At 44.5% G+C, this 15572-nt stretch overlaps 1 protein-coding gene across 4 annotated transcripts in view; it reads right to left on the bottom strand.

Moving 5' to 3' along the window:
* The window catches only part of ptch1 (patched 1), a 54938-nt gene extending 41032 nt beyond the window's left edge, over positions 1–13906 (bottom strand). For 2 of the 4 annotated variants that reach the window (XR_004761219.1, XM_035379555.1), the window contains exons 1-2: positions 9293–9460; positions 7806–7998 (exon numbers count right to left, since the gene is read on the bottom strand). Coding sequence is in view for 3 of the 4 variants with exons in the window: in XM_035379555.1 (XP_035235446.1) it covers positions 7806–7998; positions 9293–9460 (361 nt within the window). In the remaining variant the exon portion in view is untranslated. Of the gene's footprint in view, positions 1–7805; positions 7999–9292; positions 10116–13708 lie in introns of those variants that run through there. The other 2 variants (XM_035379557.1, XM_035379556.1) reach the window with 2 other exon arrangements.
* Between the last annotated feature and the right edge of the window lie 1666 nt (positions 13907–15572).

Below are 15572 nucleotides of genomic sequence, written 5' to 3'. Positions count from 1 at the left end.
CAGTACGGTGTCTCACTGTTATTAGAAGACAGCAGAGAGGTCTCTCACTATTATAGGACAGTAGAATGGTCTCTGTGTTATAGGACAGCAGAGTGGTCTGATTACTATAGGACAACAGAGCGCTCTTTCACTATAAGGACAACAGTATGGTCTCACTATAAGGACAGCAGTATGGTCTCAGTGTTATAAGACAGCTGAGTGGTCTCTCAGTGTTGTAAGACAGCAGTATGGTCTCAGTGTTGTAAGATAGCAGGGTGGTCTCTCTCTATGAGGACAGTAGTAGCAGTGCTCTCTCATTATTCAATTTCCCCACAGCCTGTCTGAGTAAGCGCTCAGTCTGTGTGACGAAGTCCCTGGGCACAGAGCTGCATGAGAGAGCAGCTCAGTTTCATTTCACTTTAATCCAACGCACTACCTGAACTACAGCAAACATGTGCTTTTCAATACAAAGTTGAAAAAAACAGCCACAGAGCGGACTTCATAAGCAAGTCCTGCGGCCAATAAGAGCTCAAACGTTTTCTTTCCTAGTGGAGCGGCACCTTTTCACAGCGAAAGCTCTCATTGATGTTTGCTGGAAATTAGATGCAGTCGGCTTGAGCCTGACCTCACAGTCCTGTATATAAACCTGCTCCCTCATACAGTCCTGTATATAAACCTGCTCCCTCATACAGTCCTGTATATAAACCTGCTCCCTCATACAGTCCTGTATATAAACCTGCTCCCTCATACAGTCCTGTATATAAACCTCACCCCTCATACAGCCCTGTATATAAACCTGCTCCCTCACACAGTCCTGTAAATAAACCTGCTCCCTCATACAGTCCTGTATATAAACCTGCTCCCTCATACAGTCCTGTATATAAACCTGCTCCCTCATACAGTCCTGTATATAAACCTGCTCCCTCACACAGTCCTGTATATAAATCTGCTCCTTCATACAGCCCTGTAAATAAACCTCACCCCTCATACAGTCCTGTATATAAACCTCCTGTGTCACACAGTCCTGTATATAAACCTCCTGTGTCATACAGTCCTGTATATAAACCTCCTGTGTCATACAGTCCTGTATATAAACCTCCTGTGTCACACAGTCCTGTATATAAACCTCCTGTGTCATACAGTCCTGTATATAAACCTCCTGTGTCATACAGTCCTGTATATAAACCTCCTCTCTCATACAGTCCTGTATATAAACCTCACCCCTCATACAGTCCTGTATATAAACCTCACCCCTCATACAGTCCTGTAAATAAACCTCCTGTGTCATACAGTCCTGTATATAAACCTGCTCCCTCATACAGTCCTGTATATAAACCTCACCCCTCATACAGTCCTGTAAATAAACCTCCTGTGTCATACAGTCCTGTATATAAACCTCCTCTCTCATACAGTCCTGTATATAAACCTCACCCCTCATACAGTCCTGTAAATAAACCTCACCCCTCATACAGTCCTGTATATAAACCTCCTCTCCACACCCAGCCATATGCTTTCCTTGCAAAAAATAAAAGTGAAAATCACAAAGACATAACAGCTAGACAGTTAAAAGTGTATTTAAAAAATGACAGGCTTTTCTGTACAGCTGAGCTTTAGCACCAAGACTCCGCAAAGAGTTCCAAAACAGGAACAACAGTAAAACTACTATGCTTTCCCTCCCTCCCTCCCTCCCTCTTTCTCTCCCTCTACCCCTCCCCCCGCCCGCAGAGCCAGGGAGAGAGAGAGAGGGGGGAGGAGGGAAGAGAGGGAGGGGCCAGGGAGACCACCCTGCTCTCCTGGCAGAGCGGAGTGTTTACCCTGAGTGCGCTGCTCAGTCATACATCTGCCACTTTCGGGAGAGACTCCCAGGAGGGGGGGGGGGGGGGGGGGGGGGGGGGGGGACGTTCCGCAGTCAGCCTGGATGCTGGTGGGGGTGGGGGGTGGGGGTGGGGGGGAAGGGGGGGGGGGCAGAGGGGGAGGAGTAAGAGGGATAGGGGGCAGGCGAACAGAGTGCTGGGAGAGACCGGTTGCTCGCTCGACGTGCACTCGTTTCCCAAAAACAGACACCCCCCCCCCCCCCACAAAGGGACGCAAACGCAATACCACACCCCGGCGCTGCGGCAACTGCCGCTCCACGGAACGGCAACTGACCCCAAGTTACCTGTGTCGCTCCACGCTCCTCTTACACAACCCAGTCCTGTCCTTACATTAGCTAACGCACACACACACACACACACACACTCATGCATACGCACGCACACGCACACACACACACAAATGCACATGTGCACTCACACATGCTCGCACACATGTGACACAAACGCGCACGCAAGCAAAGACACACAGAAATATGCACACACACACACACACACACACAGACAGCAGCACGCTAGCACGAATCCACATATCTCAGGGACCTCTTGCTGTGGCTAAAAAACACAGGAATTCCAACAATTAAGCAGAATTGGGAGTACAACAGCACCCAATCCCAAAAAAATCAAAAGAACTTTGGTTTTTATAAGACCTTTAAAAAGTAGCACATTTCCTTTTTCCATTAAATAAGAAGCAAACAGACGAACCATTCAGTAATGACTCTGCCGTATTTTTGAATTCAAAACTATTTCTCCAATCACGCAGCGGGGGTGCCTCCCCAGGCGTTACCCCTCTCGTTGTCTCTCTCTCTCACTCTCTCTCTATCTATCTATCTATCTATCTATATCTCTCTCTCTCTCTCAGCATATCCATAAGCTGGTTTCCCATACACATTAAAACTGGGTATAATGCAATCAGCTCCCACAATCCTGAGCACAGCTCACAGGCTCTGCCCACCACTCGGCTCACAGGCTCCGCCCACCGCTCTGCTCACAGGCTCCGCCCACTGCTCTGCTCACAGGCTCCGCCCACTGCTCTGCTCACAGGCTCCGCCCACCGCTACACTCTGCTCCACACACTCACTCCCACTGCTCTGCTCACAGGCTCCGCCCACCCCTCTGCTCACAGGCTCCGCCCACCGCTACGCTCTGCTCCACACACTCACTCCCACTGCTCTGCTCACAGACTCCGCCCACCCCTCTGCTCACAGGCTCCGCCCACCGCTACGCTCTGCTCCACACACTCCCACATGTCGTCCACATTTCCATCCTGACACTAATGGAGGGGAATGAAACAGGCCGATTGCCGCTCGCCATTACACAACACCGTGCGTTTAATCTGCTTTTACATCACGAGTGTGTGTGTGTGTGTGTGTGTGTGTGTGCTCCTAAGTGTGTGTGTGTGAGTGTGTGTACATGTGCGTGCACACAGGCCACCAAAAGATTAATTTGTGTTTTCCAAGCCAGTCATCAAGTCTTTATAAATGAAAACCCCTCACACCCTGGATGAGGGGAGGCCTGTCATCACAGGCCTGGCAGTGAGCAGTCTACTGCTACACAGCCTTCAGTGGAGAGCCTGAACGCATGTCTGTGTGTACAGGCCCCATCAACCACCGCAGAGTGCATCCAACTCAGCCACCTTTACATTAATAAAATAAAACATTTAAAAAATACACTGCCCCCTGGTGGACATGTTTTAAGAAATAAACAATTAAAACGCAGGGGGAAAAAAATAAAAAATTGCACAAAAGGAGGGCACTTCGTGCACGAATCGACCACAGGAGGCGCTCTTTCGTCGACCAACCCACCGACAGAAATTCTCCCGCCCTGGGTGACGTCGCAGCCAATTAAGCGCCACCCTGCAGGACTGCCAGCCAATTAGCACAGACCCAGTAAGGATTCCGCACCAGACTGTAGAGGTGCGTGACCATTGAAGACTTCAGACATATTAACAGGACAAGCGTCCTTCTACACTCGCACTCGTTGCAGAACCACTTTTAAAATGTAACGAGACCAGCCACCACATTCATAAACAACGCCTAAAATATTCAAGGCCATGAAAAACTGTTTCCAATTTGGAGCAACTGTAGCACGACATAATGCCCATTTCCTTAATCTATCAGAGAAAATGGATTAAATCAGCACTACTAAAAATAAAAAAGGCTTCAAAAGACACTGCTTTGCTCTTAGAGGCTAAGAGAATTCTCTCACACGGTCAAAGTTTTCATCGGCTTCGCAAACGCAAACTTCAGCCTCCTCCACAAAAATGTTTTCATTAATGCAATTTAGAGAGAGCTGAGTTACGAAGCCGTGGAGCGGAACATTATGTCACTGGGTTTCTGCATCGCGAGTTCTGCATCGCGAGCTGCCCAACGAAAGCTGAACTTGACGAATGGAAACATGCTATCATATAAACTCAGGCTTTCACTCAGTTACTTGGTGAAAATCTACAATACTTTCTTTCCCAGATCACCTCGAATCGCCTAGGATTTATTTGGCAAAAAAAGAGCAGGAAGAGCTGCTATTGCACCCTTTGAGCAAAAGGTACTGAATTGTGTCAGGAAAATATCCACTGGTATACACAGATACAGGTGTAGAAATCGTCCACCTGTATACACAGATACAGGGGTATAAATGATCCACCTGTACACACAGATACAGGGGTATAAATGATCCACCTGTACACACAGATACAGGTGTAAAAATCATCCACCTGTACACACAGATACAGATGTATAAATCGTCCACCAGTGTACACAGATATAGGTCTATAAAATATCCAGCTGAATACACAGACACGGAAGCCGTTCAGGTGATGTACCTTTACTAAACGGCACAACGGCAACAGCCCACCTGGCAATCGAACCTGCAGCCCTACAAGTTAGAATTCTGGTCATGTGGCGGGTCAACTGAACAAGGTCGTTGAGACGGGTGAAAGCTCTCCACTTGGGTCACTCGAAACATTTTCATGCGAAAACACCCTGCCTGGAACTTTTCAGTAAACGCACAGCCCCACTTCCAAAAAAAAAAAAAAAAAGAAAGAAAAATCTACTTTAGATTTGCCATCATTCCTCACTACCAGTGCCCCCACCCCCACCTACTCTTACAACTATAACCCAGCAGTTCTCATATTCACCTTACACCTGCAGTGAGAAGCATACCGCCTTCCTCTGACTCTCAGACTGGGTAATGAGAGACGGTGCAATAAACACTGGTGTGATTAGACTGGAGACCACACCAGACCATCCAAAACTGGAGGGGGCGTGGCTCCACCATCATAGGGGTCATTTGGAGGTCAGCGCCGTGAGAGAGAGAGAGACAGAGAGAACAACAGAGAGAGAGAGAGAGACAGAGACAGAGAAAGAGACAGAGAGAGCATGTGTGTAACAGAGAGAGAGGAAGAGAGAGAGAGAGAGAGAGAGAAAGAGGAGTCCAAACTAAACACAGAGCCCCGTCCGTGAGGAAGCTGAAGCCGGGGTGCTAGTGGGATAGGGGCTGGCGAAGTGCACCTCCCGGCACGGGTGCACAGCCCTAATCTAGCCCTCCGCTGCAGAGTCTCACTCTAAACAAACCCACCGGTCCTGCTCCCCGTCCCCACACCTGGGAACTGTCATATTAGGATGCCTGGGAAACATGCTGTATGCATGTCTGTGTGTGTGTGTGTGTGTGTGTGTGCACGCATGTATGCATGTCTATGTGTGTGTGTGTGTGTGCACGCGCTAATGTTTATGTTTGTGTGTGTGTGCACGCATGTATGCATGTCTATGTGTGTGTGTGTGTGTGTGTGTGTGTGTGTGTGCACGCATGTATGCATGTCTATGTGTGTGTGTGTGCGCGCATGTTTATGTCCGTGTGTGTGCACGCATGTATGTCTGTGTGTGTGTGTGTGTGCACGCATATATGCATGTCTATGTGCATGAGTGTGTGTGTGCAAGTGTGTGTGCGTGTGTGTATGCATATCTATGAGTGTGTGTGTGTGTGTGCGCGTGTGCGCGCATGTGAGTGCGTGTGTATGAATGCCTATGTCTGCGTGTGTGTGTGTGCATGGGAGCAAGAAGCGGTTCAAAGTGCAGGGAGGAACAGGGCTCAAAGCTTCCGGAAGCTTCCACACTGGCCTCACTCTCACAAACACTCAGCTAAGGTGCAGTTTTGCGCAGGACTGAATCATCGCTGACGGCCTCTCCGAGTCTTTGAACATTTCATGATCTGCAAAACCTCCGGATCGCAACGTGTCTTCATTCTTCAGATACAATTAAGCACTCTGTGTGAAGACAGACCTGCCCTAGTGCTTTTACAAGACCACCAAGATCTGTCCGATTACAAAACTATGTTGTTTCAATTGTTTTATTTTTCACTGTACACAGTAGACCAGGAACATGCTTATGCTGCTCAAAATTCACAGAAAAATACATTTAAAAAAATAAATAAAAGTTCTCCACATTTCCAACCACAGACTGAAAAAAGCAGGCGGAATTTCATCAAAGTGCATAAAAGTAAATAACAAGCTTCCATGTCCTCCAGACACACTCTTAGACTATACAAAACCTATACATGTTTTACAAACAGCAAAACTCGTGAGGAACAAAAATATCAGAGACGCCTTTTACTCCCCAATAATGCGCTATCCAGGCAAAACAGAGAGAGCACTGTGTGCGGTTAAGATTCATTTATGCTGCGTCCAAATCCTGGACCGGAACTCCGTAATCTCCCCTCTCCGTCAAGGAACACACACATCTCTGACTCCCACACCGAAGGGGGGGAGGGGACCTGGCTGGGTCATCTCTGCGTCCCACACTGGCAACCCTGTGTGCTCTATTGCGCCTGCGCCGCAGGCGAATTAATTCACGCTCAATCACAGGGGTTTCAAACGTGCAATGGTGATCCGGCAAACATGGATGTCAGCCCCACTTCATCTCGCATTTTCTTTTCTTTTCTTTTCTTTTAATATACCCAAAATAAGTTTCCAATGTACACTCTTAGTGAACAACGCTGAAAATTAACACTTGCCAAATGAGTAAAAGAAACTTCGGGAAAGCTTAACTAGGTTACGCCACAATTAATATACGTAACCATGTTAAAAATGATTAAAGTAGGCTTTAAGTAATAATTCGTCACCATTTATCTTCATAGGATTCTTTAAATATATCACCATTTTGTGAATTATCTGTTCATGAATTCCTACACGCTTTGTTGTAAACTACTATTTGGCTTTGCAGGCTATAGTTCAAAGCCGGAAAACTTAATTGGCCCCTCCCTAGAAAAAACACTCCAACAGTCTGTTTACTTCTCTCCATAAACTTATTTATTTTATAAAAATTTCCCAACCTCTGATGTATATTTCAACAAACCCAGAGTGCGTAATAATCTACTTTTGTAAACATGCCTTTCAGTCAGTGCTTCGCTTTTTTTTCTCTTTACCCAGAGACAAATCTTTTTTGGAAAGTTGAAAGTCGTCCAAAACAGGACCACACACAGTCTGAGCCGCGCGGATCAGATTCAACTGCTGGGGGCAGGCATGCACACGCACGCACGCACGCACGGACACACACACAGACACACACACACACACAAAATGGCGGCATTGACAGAATCTTCTAATAATAATAAATACCCTCATTTATGCAATAAAAACAGGCAACAAACAAACAAACAAAAAACACTAAATGTTGAAAAACTATTCCGATTTGCTTCCCCTGTTGACCGTCTTGTATTTAGGCCCACCTTGAATATGCACAGCAGAGCAAAGCAAAAAAAAAAAAAAAAAAGAATTGCAGTAAATTCTTTTCAAGTTTGACCTGGCCCCTTGCCAGGCTTCTATACAATAAACAATCCATCCAGCTTCCAGCCTGCCTGGATGACCCCCCTCCCTCCCCCGCCTCCCCGCACTTGGATTATTCTTGAAAGAAAAGCAAATGTCTTAAAAGTAAGAGCGGAAAAATAAATGAAGGAGCCGCTTACCTTCCACCCAAAGCTTCTCCACATCGGTCTCCAGATTAGCTGCCCTCAAACCAACAGCGAAAGCTCCGAATATCAAGAGGCCGACAACCAAAAACTTTCCGCAGTTCCTTTGTATGTAACATCCCAGTCTAAATAAGAGTCTTTGAAATGTTGCTCTTAGCCACAGCGGTGCTTTTCTCCCGGTCGCGTTCCCCTGCGACAAAACAAGACAAAAGTCCAACCGTTACTGGTGTAAATACAGTGTGGGATTCGCGTCAAATTGGCATTTTATTAAAATTTTCAAGCACCGCTTTGCTACGGTGCGTGTTTTATTTAAGTGGCTTTCGAGTTTAACCGCTGCACACACAGGCGACTCAAAACCGAATTGGGGGTTGAAAGGTTAAATAAAAGAATTGGCGTCCAGAATGACAGCTATAACGGGTGGGCTAATGTTTTTATGTCTGGGATTTTGGGTTTACGTTTTAACTGCGCTCGGAACATATCATATAACTGCTCGTGCTTATGTCCACAACAACACGTTTTTAGGAATAGAAGCTAATCATAAATTGTACATCGTGTTCTTTATACCAGCTCCTGAGGAAGGCAACATCTCATTTTTAGGTTTCCCCTAAAAGGGGACGTGGACCTCCTACGTGGATAGGGTGGGGGGGGGGGGATGGTTAGCTGGCTAACTACACACGGAGCAGTCTTGGAATGAGGCTACGGAGCTTCGCCGATTCCAACCACATGAGAAGTATCCCACCGTGTAGAGCCATCACGGTTATTTTACGGCGTCGCATATCGTGTGTGTTCAGGGCTGGACTCGATCACGGCCGAAATTAAACACTGAAGTCCACGTGGTGTCGAGCGCCGCTAGCCCTCAAATTCATTTCCATAGAGCTGAGAGACCCTGTGTGATCTGAATTGCGAACGGGGGCAGCCATCACAGAGGGAGTTACGACAATATTTGTGAACGGAAGAGGGCAGCCACATGGATTTTTGCTTTAGCAGGGAGAGGGGAGGCAAACTACTCCCCAAATGAAGATACTATCTTTATATATAAGAAGTTTAGCTGCAACAAACCGTATACATGGAAACAGGGGGGAAACATTTTAAACAGAATTTGAGACACCGCCGCAGTGCGAACAAGTCCTTGCCAAACAACACCGTTCGAAACCCCGGGGAGAAACGGCAACACTGTTTACTACTGCAATCTACACATGAGAGGTTTTACGCCTTAAATTAATTTACGCATTGAAAATTAAGCACAGCGCGTGATGACACGACCCGAGTTTAAACTGGTGAGAATGGCAAATATGTGCTAATATCACACATTTCTTTTCAGAACGCCTAACTAGATGTAAGGGCTGCTCGCGAGACGCTCTTCCCCCTCCCCGTGCCTTATGTAGCTATCCCGTTACCTAGCGACTTGACGAAGTCGGGTCTGTTTTTGGCTAGCTACATTCGCATGCTCATTATTCTGTGAAAAGATGTCAAAGAAGAGGCACCTGCGATATTTGTTCCAATGCAAAAGCTGCATCACAATAACTCGGCCGTTGCAAATACTCCAGATCCGTTGCCGTTGGGCGATAGTTCCCCCTGTTCCTCCGAGTTATCCTCGGCCGATCGGGGTGCCTGTTTTCCTGCTCCGAGGAGTCATTAACAGCCGAGGCCATGTTGCAGAGACTGGGCTGTGGGTTGTGCTATCCACGATCTTATATTCCTCCGTTTTTTGATATTCCAGGGCGACACGGTTTCACTCTCGGTGATCTCAATCCCGCAAAGTACTTCATACTCCTGTTTAGTACGGCGAGTCGAAGTCTGCGCCTTCCATCGCAACATTTCGCGATCCGGGGTTCTCCGCTGCTTCCCACATTCACTGTTTTTTTCCCTTAAGAATGTTTCTTTTAAAAGACAAAGGGGGAAATAGGCTCTCCTTGTACTAAACGGCAGCTTCGACCGATCGGTTGCTGTATCATTCTGCGTGCTATATAGTCGTCCTCAGGCCGCGGGACTCGGCGAGCTCCGAGATTCAATAGCTGAGAAAAAAGAACTCTCTCCATTTGGAGACAGAGGAGGAGGGGTAAGGCAGAAAAGAATCGAAATCCCGCCTCCAGGGCTGTCAGATGGCCGCAGTTTCTTGCATCTGATTGGTTCCAGAAGGGCAAAAATTACTCAGCAAACACGACTATTATTAGCTGCTTAGCAACAGCTCACCAAAGTAGAGAGACCACCCAAGCAGAGAGCTCTCGTGTTGTGCACCTCAAACTTCAGGGGAGCCTTAAAGTAGCCAGACCCTCTCCCGCTTTAGCGCGCGACGAGTGAAATTGTAGTTTTCCTTTTCATTTTCAGCACGAATTTCTCGCAGAGTTTTTCCCCCCTTCTTCTTCTTCTGCTCCAAAGCCGAAATTGCATTTCATTTTGGCCACTGGGTCAAAACGGGCTACAGGAATTCCTGGACTGCAGTTCCACCCCCCACCCACCCCGCTCTCTCTCTTTCGCTCTCTCACTCCTTAAAAAAAAATTGTGGTCGCCTGGCCTCGGGTTTCACTGCGTTTGGAGGAGGTCCCAGTCGAGTCCTCCGTCTTAACACAAATGACAGCTTTGGCGGATAACAGAGTAGAAAGTGTCAATTTTCACTTGAAGTAGTTTTTTTCTGTTATTTCATTGACATGATGCTACCTAATGATATTTTAATTTTTGGAACGTATTATATAATCATATATACTATAATAGGTAATTTATTTCTTCACCACTTATATATACACATACATACATAATTAATTTTTTCTCACAATTTATACAGAACGAAATGACACCGGAGAATTCCGAACTATAACTACCAAAAACGACATTTGAAATGATTCATTAGATGCATTAATATTAGAACGGTTGTAAATTTGTTGCAACTTTTGATTACACCATTATTATTATTATTGTTGTTGTTATTATTATTGTTATTGTTATTATTATTGTTGTTGTTGTTGTTGTTATTATTGTTATTATTATTATTCAGAAGACGAACGCTACTTTCACTTCGGATAAAAGCCTCTGCCAAATAAATGTAATGTAATGTCTCCTGGTCCGCCTCGTAGTGATGCCTTTCTCCTCGCTAAATTGCACGCGACGGTAGTAGTGGGAGGCGACCATATATGTTAAAGGAGCGCCACCTAGATAAAGAAACGGTATTGCAGAGTAAGATCAAACAAGTTTGCCGCACTCGGCTGTCCGTGTGCATTGACCTATGTGATTTAACTTATTACAGTTTTTTTTTTAAGTTAGGCCATCGTTGCTTAACGCGGCACTCTCCGACCATAGCAAACTGTAACGTGTATTTTGATGTCTGATGTCTACTTTTCGTGCACATTGAGGGAACATTTTGTTTAATTACTTCATGCATATTGAGAATGAATATTAAATTAGCCTACACTTAGAATACAACGAGACCATGCCTTCTTGCATGCAGTTGTTTGATTACAGTCAAATAAAACTGAGACAAAATGGCTTGGATATGAAATATACCGTGCTTTGAGTATGAACGAGCTTATACTTATGGAATCTGAACTAAATTATAGTGATTATTTTTGATAATGGCCACTAAAATTACATTGTCAAAATATAAGCTTATTTTTAGACTTTAAGCTAATGCACACATAGCGATTATGTCGTAAAACAAACGAAGCAGAAATTGTAGCTGTATATTACCCGCAAGAAAATAGCCTGGCTTAGACCTGAAGTGACCACACAGAGGTCATCAAAGTTAATCACTGCTTTCCAAGTTTTCGCAGAGTGGTTCGGAAAACGAGATTCTACATAACCTGTTCAAGTATAAAGTAGACTAGGCTACATTATAACGAAATTCACCACCTACTATGGGCGATTTTCGTCATAGGTCCTCGGTGGTGCATCATTGTAAGGGGCAATCGGGGGAATTTACTTCCTACTAGCACAACTAAAATAATAATTATTTTTTGTATTGGCCTATGGGTATTTATGATGACTGGTACTATTACTATCATATTATCGTCGTTATTACTGATACACTATCCACATGATTCATTCACTCTTTTCATAAATCTAATCAGTTCTGAGTGACAGTTCATCCGTGATAATTCATCTTCCCTCGGAGTTTTGCCAGGCATTCCCAAGGATATCTCTGTGGCTGTCTGACGTCATTTTATCAACGCACACCTACAACAGAAATAAATCTATAGGAATGGACAGGCAAGAATGTTCCTTTATAAAGCGTTCATAAACGTGAATAACTGTGCAATAGGCTACATTTCGAAGAGAACAACATGTTTATAACATTTCAAATCACTGCATAGGCCATGAGTCTATAGCCACAGCAAACATATTTTAGGTGAAAAACTAAAACTAATACTTGGCGTTGGGCGATCCTGAGAAAACACAGGTTTGCTGTTGTCTCCAGCTAGCAACCACCTGTTTGTGGAGGTTTCACTCGAAGACAAGCTAAGATAGGCAAGATACATTTTATTGGAATTGAGAACACAACTGCAATGGGCTACGGGGTTGTGCAAATCCAGGACGACCGCGCAATCATAACGTCAACATTCAACATGTGCGGCGTCCCATAGTTGGCTCCTTATTGCGCCACCTGTACGTTGTGCAACGTATCTAAGTGCGCTGCTGTCTAGCCCACTCAATGCCCTTAGGAGCCTAAGGATGGGCACAGTGGCGAAATGCCACTGGTTTCCTGGCTCTTGCAGAACGTCGAGCTGTTTCTAACTGTGACAGACCTATAGAGACTAAACCGGGCACAGCAATGCAGGCCGACCGTCCATGTTTCATTTTGTCGCAGCGTTCATCACGCGACGGAAGAGCCCTACTGCGGTAGACGGACAAGTGGCCGTGCGTTGGAAATATCCTTCGTGACCCCGAACAACTCAGCGTGCTCTTCTCCGAACGCCCCACTACTTGCCTCCGGAGTGCCAAAAGGGATATTTGACAAATGGCAAGGGAGCTCAATAGAGCACCCGTCGCCTCCTCCTTTCTAGTCCTGCCGCAATAGTGATATTCAAAGAGCATCAGGCGATTCAACTGACTGTGGTCTCATTTAATATAATATAATATGACTCAAATCTGCACACTTTTTAATATAGGGCAGGCTATACATATTTTTATTCTAAACGAAACCGTTGCGCTTCGTTTTGAACGGATTTTCGTCACATTAATTTGTCATGTAATTAATTCATGCTTCCAAGTCTTCATATGGCTCACAAAGTTATTGCGATATCTTTCACGAATAACGTGCAATACAGCACAACCTACCGTAACATTTTAAACGAAGAAATAAAAATAAAAAATCTAAAGGAAGTTAACTATTTAGCTATATTGAATTTTTAAAAAACGACAGGCATAAAAAGATACCCCACAAAATCACACAAATATATCTATAGATAGCAATTGCTGTGAATATAATTTAATACGGTATTTCAGTAATAGCTACTGTGGTTCCGGTTGCATGTGTACGTATGTTACATTCCAGTCGTTGTAACGCAATTCCCTTTGATATTTCGTGCATACACATCGGGGGAACATTAGCTAAAAAGGCAAGTGAAAATAAAACTTTTCAGATCTGTAGGGGGTGAAATTTTGTTCATATACCTAAAATAAACCCGCGTGATGTGAGAATTCAAGGTCCGAAATGCAGCCGACCAAATTGGCACGGGTATAGGCTACTATTTGAGTAATAAAAATGTTCGCGTTCTTTTGTAAGTGCAGACAAGCAAGATCATTATTGTCCGTCACAACGTGTTACTTGTAATAACAACGCAGTTAGTTGCAGCAGCCACTTACTGAATGAGCTGTATCGTTTTCTATGCAGGCGCAGTTGCGTTTGCCAAGATATTAAACCTGGAATATCAAGTCGTTTGTCCTATCATAGCTCGCTGGCCACTTACCATCGTCGTCTGTCCGGGGAAATCTGGAAGTATGAAAAATGTGTAGTATCCACCCCGCTTACGGGGGGTTGTCACTTATGATAAAGAAGAAAAAATGTTCTCTTTTTTTACGGTAAAACGGGACTTGGCGCGCTATAATCCTCTTCGGTTGCAGGCATTCTGCTAAGTGTTGGAAGGGTTCACAATTACATGCCTGTATTAAGCAGCTCCATCGTGTCCACGTGGGTGGTCCGAATCTCAATAGGCAGGACCTCTTGGCATCACGTGACTGCCCTAAAACTTTAAACACCCCCCCCCACCCACCCACCCCGTGAACTACAGAAAAAAGACATGTATACCAAGTCCAGCGCATTATCCTCGTAACACTGAAAGCAAACACGCTGAATATCAGCAAAAAATGAAATAAATAAAAAATAATAAATTGGGGCAAATTTCAGATTTCTGGATTTAAAGCTTGTGCTTTGCTGTAACTTAACCCGACGAAGGCAGCAACTTGGTGCTTGGAGCTGAAAGTTATAACTGTTGTATCCGTTTTGGCACATTGCTATCTTGGTATGAGTAAGCCCTTTAATCAAGTCGCATAGTTATTAAATAATTCAGTTATGCCTCTCAAGCTCTTGGTCTGTCAGACCGTTAATTTCCTTGCTGTCTCAGTAGCCTACTATTTAGGTACGATTTTTAATTTGAATTTAAATGTTTTTTTTATTTTATTTTAAATATAAAAGGAAAAACCAGTCACAGTAGTGCTTTGATAGCAGCCTAGATGTATCCTCGATGTAAAATGTAAGGGACCGAAATATTACTTGGGAATATTTTATCTCTCTAAAATGTGGTCTGCTTTTGCCCTTAGTTGTCTCGTAGATGGATTCTAAAAAGCGGCCAGACAAGCGCGAAGGGTCATCAGCGTTTAATTCAGGTGAGTTCACTGTGCAGGGTGGTATGGCTTAAAGAAATCTGTGGTCCCTGAACTACCCAACATGCTTTGCGGGGTAACAGACTGGGTCTGTCAAACTCAAAAATGTTTTGGGTGGAGCCAAAAATATGATTTTAATATTATTATGCCAAAAATATCCCTTCGATTATGTTGAACATTTTTTATTTTTGAAAAAAGGGGAAATTCTGATTGCATATTGGAAGGAGTCAGTGCGCATTATTTTCGATATCACAAACTTTGGCACTGTTCAGAAAAAACGAAACCAGATGCTATTATGCAAGGAAAATTCTGCGAATAATTTCTCCATAATCCTCACTTTCAAAGAGCAAAGGTTTGTGCACTTGATTCGTCGAAGGTTTTCCACAGAAAAACAGGTGGCAGTAGATTGTACCTGTTCCTTACTCACTATTGGTATTGTTCTTAAATTTAATTTTACAACATTTTTATCACACTTCTTGCATCAAGCAAACACTTTAATGGGCATGACCACAATGGTGTAATGTTTTGAAAATTTTCGCCAATGCGGGAAAAGGTGGTTGGTCACCTTGTTTCCGTTGAAACTTTGGAGCCTCATTCACACAGTTTATTCCCGCAGTGATGAACGTTGCCTGTTCAGTCATCACACCTTTTCTCCTAAATATGGAGTTCAGATTACACTGCGTCCAACACTTCGGTGTTTTTGGGTAGGTTTATACGCCTTATCGCGGATTGCGAACCTTGCTTTAAAGGGATAATTTCCTCACATTCATTTGTAGCGTGCTGGCCCTCTGCCAGAGGAAAAAAATCCCCTGCCGTGGGTTTGATATTTATGATTTGCAGGTGGGTGAGAGATTTCATTTAGTTAATGCCAGGGCAGATAGACATTCTCAAGCCTGATGCAGACACACTTTAGCCTCGCCCGTACCAAAAAAAATAATAATAATAAAACGA

This window comes from Anguilla anguilla, chromosome 10, assembly GCF_013347855.1.
Source record: "Anguilla anguilla isolate fAngAng1 chromosome 10, fAngAng1.pri, whole genome shotgun sequence".
NCBI lineage: Eukaryota > Metazoa > Chordata > Actinopteri > Anguilliformes > Anguillidae > Anguilla > Anguilla anguilla.
The sequence above is the reverse complement of the archived record's forward strand: the minus strand, read 5'-3'. Positions and strand labels throughout refer to the sequence as shown.